The 9,288-nt window shown below is 56.8% G+C and overlaps 1 protein-coding gene across 2 annotated transcripts in view; it reads left to right on the top strand.

Moving 5' to 3' along the window:
- Positions 1–882: 882 nt before the first annotated feature.
- LOC128149925 (hexokinase-2) overlaps positions 883–9,288 on the top strand; it is a 30,300-nt gene continuing 21,894 nt past the window's right edge. Inside the window, exon 1 of one of the 2 annotated variants that reach the window (XM_052805529.1) lies at positions 883–1,060. In XM_052805529.1, the coding sequence (XP_052661489.1) occupies positions 899–1,060 (162 nt within the window). In that variant the 5' untranslated portion in view covers positions 883–898. The remainder of the gene's footprint in view (positions 1,061–9,288) is intronic. The other variant, XM_052805527.1, reaches the window with a different exon arrangement.

The raw sequence follows: 9,288 nt of genomic DNA, 5'->3' as shown, positions 1-9,288 counted from the left end.
GCATGGGGAGTGGTACACATGCATGCAGGCGTAAGAACCGCCACGGGCTGCGGGCTGATGGATGCACACTGACGGATGCACAGGGATGCGCACGTTAATGCGCATGTGATCTCACACACACATGCAGCACGGTGCACGCACACCCGTGCATCTGCAGGGACACACCGAGGCACATGCAGACGCTGATGACCACGACGGGTGCATGCACGGACACATGCCAACGCGCGTAAGCTGGGCTGCGCGTGCATACGCACGCACACACATGCTGCTGTATGCCCCCCCCCCTCGCTCCGGGGGTGCACATATGCCGGTGTGCACGCACAGACAGCAGTGCACGCATCCTTCCCCCCCCAGCGCACCCCTCCTAGACCATGCAACCCACCACCCCCTGTGCACTCACCCATGCACACACGTCCCCCTCCCCCAGTTCACGCACACCCCCAGTACACCCCCGATGCGAGCACATACCCCCAGTACACCCCCAACACACCCCCCCAGTGCACCCACAGCCCCCACCCAGTTCACCCACTCATCTCCCCTGCACCCCCCGATGCCCACCCGAGATCCTGTTCACCCCCCACCATCCATCGCCCCCCAGCATCACCCATTCATCCCCCGTTCATTCACCCCCCCATCGCCCCGCCATTCATTCACCTTCCCATTCACCCCCCATTGATTCACCCCCCCGTTGACACCCCCGTCCATTCACCCCCATTCACCTCCCCATTCATCCCCCCCATTCGCTCACTCCCCACTGACCCCCCCATTCATTCACCCGCTCCCTGCGGCGCCTCCTAGCGGCGGGCGTCAGCCCCGCGCCGGGCACACACCCTCGCGGCTCGGCCAATGAGAAACGGCCGCGGCGGCGCGTCACTCGTGGGCCGGGGGAACCTCCTCAATGAGCCACATTGTCGCGGGCGAGTACCGCGGCGCGCGCTGCTCCGGGGCCGCCTCTGCTCCGCTCCGCACCGCTCCGCTCCGCACCCCGCCGCGCAAGATGATCGCCTCCCACCTGCTCGCTTACTTCTTCACCGAGCTCAACCATGACCAGGCGCAGAAGGTGAGGGGGAGGGGGCGCGGGGGGGGGGAAGGGGGGCACAAAGGGGGCCGGCGAGGAGAAATTGGGGGGGGGGGGGGGGGAAGAAAGGAAGAAGAAAAAAAAGAGGAGGGAAAAAAAGGAGAAGGGGGAAAAGTAAAAAAAAAAAGGAAAAAAGAAGAAAGGAAAAAAGGAGAAAAAGGAGTAAAGGGAAAAAAGGAGAAAAGAGAAAAAAGAAAAAAAAGGCGAGGGGACAAAAGTATAAAAAAAGGAAAAAGGAAAAAACGAAAAAAGGAAAGGAGGAAAAAAGGAAAGGCAAAAAAAAAAGGGGGGGGGGAGGAAAAAGGGGAAAAAAAAATCCAAACCAGGAAAAAAGGGGAACCGAGGGCCAGCGGAGGGGGGGCCCGGACGGGAGGCGCCGTTGTCCCCCCGCGGGCCCGGGCGCTGCCCCGGCGGGGCCGCCGTGCGGTACGTGCCGCGGCGGGCGGCTGCGGGACCCCGCGTGGCCGGGCGCCCCCCGCGGGCCGGCGGCGCGGAGCAGGAGGAGGAGGAGGAAGGCGGGGGGGGTGGCGGGGTGGGTGTGTGTGCGACCGTGTCCCTGCTCCGTTCCCCTCGCCGGCCGCCTCCGCGGGATTCGGGACCCCCGGGCCGCCCCCCCCCGCAGCACGTGTCGCCGCTTTCTGCCGCCGGCGCGGAGCATCCGCGGAGCGCGGAGCATCCCCCGGGGGCGGGACAACCACCCCCCCCTCCCCGCCCCGGGGGGCGACGAGCCGAAGCCCCCCCGCGGCCGGGTGAGCCCGGGGCACGGCCGGGGGATGCCGGAGGGGTTCGCTCCCAGCTCGGAGGCAAATGCAGCACCTCGGGCTCCCCTTCCCCAGGCTGGGACCCCTCTCCCCCAGCTTCATCTCCTGCACCGCCTGCGATGGAAAACATCTTCTTGCCTTCTCCCTCCCTTAATTTACGGGGCCTGAACGACCCGAGCCTGTTCCTGGACCGCAAACGCAAGTCGAAGCATCCCGTTGGGATGCACGGAGCGTTTGTCACCAGTAATTCAGGAGTTCAGGCACTTGAAAAATGTAAGTGGTTCTGCTCTCCTGTGGCTGGTGGAAAGCAGCCGGCCTTTGTTTGGCCAGGGCAGCGCTTAGGCTCTAAACACCGATTGTTAAATAAATGATTCCTGGAAAATAATGCTGGCTTGGGAGACTGTGCGTGAAGGCTCAGGCTCTTCTCCCAGTCCTCCGCCAGCATTTGGGGGATCTAAGGATATGTCAGTGAGGGTTTCGGCTCTGAGTTCTGAGGTCGCGCAGCAGTTTCTATTGTCAGGGTTACAGTGCCCGGGCGTGGGGGGGTCAGGGTTTGCAAATGCCCCCTTAAAAAAAAAGCAAAATGCAAAATGCATGGCTTCAGAGAGCCCTGGCTCGCTCCATCGGGTAACGCTGGGACACTGATAGAGAAACAAACCTTGCCACGTTGGCCCTTCGCCTGCATTAAATAGGAAGTAAAACAAGAGAGAACATTAAAAAAAAAAAACCAAACAAAGTACATAGAAATACCTTCCCAACGCAAAGCGATCTGTAAGGAAATAGGGGCTCGGCTTCTCCCTCCGCTCGCAAGTGTCCCGGGGTTGTGCAACAGCCAAATCCACAGGAAGGGGTTGTGTAACCCGACGGCAGAAATAGGCCAGCGGCACAGCCCGACTTCTGCCTCTCGGGCTCCAGGCACCTTACGAGTTCCTTATCGGGACCTGGAAATAATGGAGAGGGAAGGTTTTGGTTTAAGGTATTCGGCTTCATTACCCACCGGGAAAAGGGTGTGTAAAGCCTCGGGAACCGGCTTCGTTTTCCTCCCGGCTCCAAAGCCTGAACAAAAAACGTTGCTGAGATGTGCGTGGGGGGGGGCGAAATATCCAGGAGCCGTTGGCCGGGGCTCTGGCTGCTGTGGGAGATGGCTCTGCCCTCCCGGCCCCAAACAGCCGCCTCCACAACTGGATTTCTCTGGGTTATTTTTAAACAAATTCCTGTGAATCCTCCCGGTAAGGCAAAGCCGGGGTCAGCGCAGCCTCCGGCGAGAGCACGGAGCTTGGCTTCGCTGCAGGGGAAGGGGGGGAGAAGGGGGGCAAGCAGCTGGATTTCTGAGCTGGATGCTTCCACCATGGATGCAAAAATTATTCCTGGCTTATAAATCTTCCCAGGCAAGGAGTGGGGGGAGTCCCCAGCCCAGGGAGATGTAAGGGCTGAAATTCTTAGAAAGCTGTGTGTTATTTTTTTATCAAACCCAAAGGCTTTACCCAGAATTTGAGACTACATTTGGGAAAAGATTTTAGGACAGTAGCCTGAGGTGTGTTTGAGTCGTGCGTCTTTTTGCTTTGGATCGGGCAGAAAAGGGCCTCAGCCGTGGGAAGAAAGTGCCCTTTCCAACAGCTGTGGTTTGTGTCCACATCAGGGCCTTAAAAATAGCCCCCAAAATAGGATCTTTCTTCCCATTCTTGACATGGAGCAGCTTTACCTGCTCTGCTGCCCACCTGGGGGATGTCACGTACGTCCCCAAGCTCCTGCCCTTTGCTTTGCCCAGCTGGAAAGTGGATTGCAGTACTAACTTATCTAACCCCCAAGGGATTGTGCAAACTTTAATTAACCTCAGCAGCGTCCTTTGAGATCCCGGCTTGAAAGTTTGCCGCGGATGATCCATGTTCCCTTCGGATGTGCCGGCTCACGCTGAGTTTCCTGGTCCCCGAACCTCAGCCTCGTCATGTGACGGGAGGAGCGGGAGGCAAATGAGCTAAATAACCGGGCTGGCGGCTCTTCTTCCCCATCACTCCTTCGAAAGAAGGAAAAACTGGCGATGGAGTTAATTTCCCTACAATTGTGGCCGTTCCCAGGCAGGGGCAGGTTTTCCTCTGTTTTTTTCTTTTTCCTTTGCTAGGGGGCTTAGTTTTATCTAGCTGATGTCTCCCTGGCTGCCTCTCGCAGGCTCCTCTGCGGCTGTGGGAGGGACGCCCGATTGCAAATTCCTGGAAACCAACCTAACAGCTTCCCTTAAGCCCGCCAAGGTCAGCTGCAGGACGGCCTTTCCCATCCTTGGCACCTTCGGGGAGCCATTGCGTGTCCCCTTGCTTCTCAGCTTCTCATTTGAGCTGCCATGGGGAGCCCGGCGAGGGTGCAGCCTCAGTTTCCCCAACCGCGGTGGCATGCTCCCAGCATTTGAGGGGGGGGTCTTGGCACTAGCGAGGCTTTCCGATCCAGCAGCATCCGAGGGGGATGCTGCCTCTTATATCTGCTCCAGAGACCTTCTGGGTTTAAAATGGGAGAGAAAGAGGATTCATGGACAGGGAGGCATCTCAAAGGTCGGCTGGGGCTGCTTGGGACCGGTGGGAGCTGGGAGCAGTTTGACGTCTCTGACCCCTGAACTGGAAACCAGAACGTTTTCCCGGTTCACTTGGGCTTTTGGTGGGGCTGTGGAGCAGCGGGGTCACCCAAAGATGGGTCCCCAGCCTCCACTGATGCTCTGCGGCGTGATTTCCTTGCCATAGGTGCCCGGCTCCACCTCCAACAGAGGGTTCAGCTGCCATCCCGGGGAAGGGGGGTGAAGACGGGGAGGAACCAGCCGAGCAGGAAACCATCTGACTCACTTGGGTTCAAGATGACTCCGGGCGTGTGTCATCAGAGGCTTGGCTGCGGCAGAGAGGGCACGTGGGGTTTAATTCAGCGCGGAGCCCTCAACAGCAGCCAAGGACGTGGGTGCTGCTGGGGTCAGGGCTGGAGGAGGGTGGGTGCAGCCTAGCATCAGTCCTGTGTCACCGAAGGTGGGGAGGTCGTGGAAGGGGACGAGCCGGTTCCCGGCACTGAGTCAAGCCAGGCTGGGTAACGGCGCGGTGACACGGGGATGGGGAGCTCTGGTTTTCTGTATGCAGAGGCTGAGGATGTGGCACGGTGTCTGTCCCGGGCTGCGGTGCCCGTCCCCGATCCGACAATAAAAGTTGCAAAGTACGTGCCAGGTTACGGTCCCGAGCCAGGAAATAAAACACTCTCTGTGCTGGATGCTTTCCTGGCTTCACCCTGCGACCTCGGTGAATTGCTGCCTCTCCCTCTGCCTCGGTTTCCCCGAATCTGTCACGTCCCGCTGCAGATCCGGTGGGATGGGAGCATGGCTGCCAGCTTGCCTTGGTAACCGCTGGGTGCTCACACAGCATCTCTCTCTGAAAGAAGCAAGGAGAGAATCGGTATATCTGAAAAACTTCAGTGATTTTTAAAAAAGCAGCATGTTTTAAGTTAAAAACTGGGAGAGGGAGGGAAGTAATTTGAAGAAAAAATAATTTCAGGCAGAGATTACCCTGGAGAGAGGATTGACTCTGCACACTTGTGGGTTAGGAGTGCTCAAGCCTTTCCCCAAACTTGAACATCTCTCTGTTGTTCTCGTACACAACAAATATTTTACTTTCTGTTGCCAAAAAGGAAAAGAGTTCAGCCCAGAAACCAGCTAACCTCTTCCAGTGTTCTGCTTTTTCCCCCAAACGCTGCTGAAATGATGCACAACCAGCTGAAAACGACAGCGAGCAGATACTGGGCGTCTGGAAACATTCGATCCCAGTCCGCTTCTCGCCAGACATGTGGCTTTCGAGAAAGATCCGGAGCAAAACTAAAACTAAAAAGGAGCAGCTTCTCCTTCCCAGAACCTTGGGATCGTTAATGGGGAAGATGTGGCCGAAACCTTATTGCACGAGAATAAACCGCCCCGAGTCCTTCCCCTTCCCCTTCCCCGCCGCCATTTGCTGGGCAGGAAACGGTTGCGCTTTGCCGGAAGCCTCTGTCACGCTGTAATTGCCGTCGCTGCCAGCCATCCTGCCCCACGACCCCACTGAGCGATGGGGAACAGGGTCCCCACTACCACTGCGAGGGGAAAAGCATCCTTCATCCTCCCTGCTTCAGACCTCTCGAGCAGAACCACCGCCCGTGCATCCCCCCGCTGGGGGGGGACAGCGACGCGGGATAGATCTGTCGGGGAGGGTTTTTCCAGTCTTGCAAGTCGCTGCGTTGACAGGACCATCTTGCAAACATATAAGCTGAGGAATTAATTTTTTTCTCCGTGGATAGTGGCATTGAATTGGAATGAAGTTATTCACAGGCTAATATATTTGCAGCACTGAGCCCCGACGTCAGGATTAAGAGGCGTCTTCAGGCAAAAGAACATCATCATCCAGCTGTGGTGCTGGTACTGGTGCCGTGAGTTACTATCATCATTGCAAAGGCAAACCTGGCTTTTGGGGTATTTTAAGCTCGGCTCAGCATGGCACAGCTCACTCGACTTCCAGCTGGCAGCAAAAATTGGGCAATGTGAGGTTTCTTCAGCCTTAGGGCGGATGGACCTTGCCCAACGGTGGCCTTGCAGCTGGGAAGGGCGATGCTGGGCGCTTCCCCAGCACCTGGCGGCAGATGCTTGGCGTAGAAATTAGCTGAGCCTTTGGAGACAGCCCTGAGCTAGGAGACGGGGATTTGCTCGGTTTTACTTCCAAAAAATTGCATCAAACGCATTTCACCTGCAGCAGCTCTAATGAGCTGGCTCTTTAACAAAATGTCCTGCAACTGTCCTCGGCTGTGAGCATGCCCAGCACTTCCCAGCTTAAATCTGTTCCTCCTCCATTCAGTTTATTTAGACTTCCTCAGGGAAACACTATTATTTATGATGGAAGCTTTCCAGAAATTAAATTGCCCCGTTCCGGATCCTAACCTAGTGACTTTATTTATTTGGAATTGGCAAGGATCTTAAAAAAGGTTAAACAACCGAGAAGGTTGTTTGTCTTCAAAGATACTCGTGCTTCGGCGCTGCAGACTAAATTCCCCTGTCTTACCCGATCTTTGCTACAATTTGAGATGTGCTTGGGTGCAGGAGGGGTAATTGGAGTAACGAATCGAGCCGTGGGGCAGGGAAGCCTTGGGCATGACGGTGGCCATGGCCCTTCCTTGGTGGGGGTCAGGTCCACACCGAGGTGGTCTCGCTTGGGAAGGAGCTGAGCTGCTGTTGCCCTGGAGCCGTTCTGTGGGACGTCCTGACCTGCCTTAGCTGCCAAGTGGGACAACGTCTACATCCGTAGGAGAAGATGATCCAGGTTTAAAGGGCTTTGGAGATTAGAAGAAGGTCACTGTTTCTCAAGCTGCCGATTATTCCTGGTACGGTGGAGCCTGGAGGACATGGGGAACGTGCTGAGTGGTGCCTGTCCTGGAGAAAGGAGGTGAAACCTCCGCGTCGTTTCCCCGTGATGTGATTTTAGGGGCTGGCGGGTCGTGCGTGCAGCACCTTCGCTGCCCTGTACCTTGGGCAGGGGTCGAGGACCAAACAACGATGGCTTCTTGTGCATCTGAGCTTCCAAAGCACCCACCTTCTCTGGGATGAGATCTTCTCCTAGCAGTATCTTGCCAGTCTAGGAGGAAAGGCAAGCAAAGTCAGGGTGGCGGACAGGAGAGAAACATTTTTTTTGTTTGTGCAAGGGTGAAGCTCTGCCCCGAGCCCTCCTGGTGCAGTACCCCACTGCTGGGATGGGGACACCTCGCTGGGACCCCATCCCCGCTCACGATGGTCTCACCAGGACCCCCTGACCACCACAGGCTGCCAAAGAAGCCCAGTGAAGGAAGGTCTCATGGAGGCGAGAGGCTGCTGGGTGGCAGAGCACCCAGTCTTAGCTGGGTTTGTCTCTTAATTATTACCCACACTCCAGGTCAGATGCTGCCGGAGAGGACACGGAGTCTGGCTGAGGTCCTGCCTGTGCCAAGGGGCAGGTCGGTGCCTCCTGAGGAGGTTGCGAAAGGCCTCTGCGAGCCGAGATAACACTATCTATCTCTCTGGCTTACAGCTAAGAAATGGGGTTGGGCCATCTGTCCTGGGTTGATAGCGTTGACCGATAACCATAAACGGGAGATTTCCTACCCTGGGGCTGGGGTGGAGGTGGGCTCCTGACCCAGGGCCCCTCTTGAAGCTGGAAGAGGAAGGAGAAGGTGGAGGTGGGCTGGGGCAGCAGCCACCTTCCCTGTGCCAGGGACCGGAGCCTCTGTACACGGGTGGCAATTTTCAGCAAGCGAAAGCAAATAGGAGTGGAAGGGGGAGAGTGTTTGACTTCCTGCTGCTGGGGTGGATAAGGAGGGGCCGGGAAACCTCGAGTTTTCCTTATCCTTATCCTTTCCCTCACACCTCCCTGGTGTCCCAGCTGGCAGGCGCTCGCTCTCCGCTCCAGATTAGTGGGAAGGAGCTGAAAGCACCGACAGAAATCAGGAGGAGGTTTTACCCATCACATCAGGAAGGATGCCACTCCCCTGGGAATAAAGCATCTCTTCTGGAGCGTGCTCGGCTGGGCTTCCCTCCATCCTCCGACCTTGCTGCAGCAAGCGGAGCAACTGGGGACTCAGCTTCCAAATTTCCAGCAGAGCTGGTGGGATGGAGTGGGGGAGGATACGCCAGAGCATCCCAAGCCTGAAACGCAGGCAGCCAAAACCACAGCAGAGCTGTTTTGTTCAGCCCAGGGTCCGAGCGGCTACATCCATGAGCAAGGTCACGCTGGGGCGGATGGCTATTACTTGCCCACAAAATGCCCATTTCCTATAGCGTAGCCCTATAAAAAAAAAATTCATGCTTGATTTCTGATGACCTTATGTTACGTGCCTACAGACAGGTGAGCTAACTGGGTGGAGTTTTCCTCTTGACTTCGCAGGGCTTGCAGCTGCCCTTTAATTAATTTTAAGTGAAGTTAATTGAAACGGGGCATAGTTTGGGAGCTGGCAGTCTGTCCGCCTCTCCGTTTCCCTTCCCTGCTCCGGCCAGGCTGCAGAGCCATGCATGGTGCTAATGGATGGGTCGGGGAGGAGTTTTTCCATGCCTTTCCCAGGGAAGATGAGACGCTTTGATGCTGTTTATAGGAGCTGGCCATCTTCGTAGCCTCAGCGTAAGGGTATAAACAATTGCCAGGAGCAGAGGGGGGTGGATTTCTTCCCTTTCCGGCCACTGCACCCACTTGTGTCACACAGCGTTGTTTGCTCAAGGGGGTTGAGTAGCTCTCAGCACCGTAACCCTTTGTAGGGGTGATCTCAGCAGCAAAGAAATGAATGGGCAGTGGATTCCTGCCGAGCATCCTTCACGTAGGAAGAGGCCCTGGGGGGTCAAGGTTGAGGCACGTTGCTGCCGTGGCGTAGGAAGGGCTCCGCAGCTGGAAAACCTCCGGCACCGACCTCCTGACTCACAGCCTGGGCAGGGAAGGTTGTCGAGTTTGG

This window comes from Harpia harpyja, chromosome 13 (assembly GCF_026419915.1).
Source record: "Harpia harpyja isolate bHarHar1 chromosome 13, bHarHar1 primary haplotype, whole genome shotgun sequence".
Classification (NCBI taxonomy): domain Eukaryota; kingdom Metazoa; phylum Chordata; class Aves; order Accipitriformes; family Accipitridae; genus Harpia; species Harpia harpyja.
This window is presented reverse-complemented; position numbering and strand designations above follow the sequence as displayed.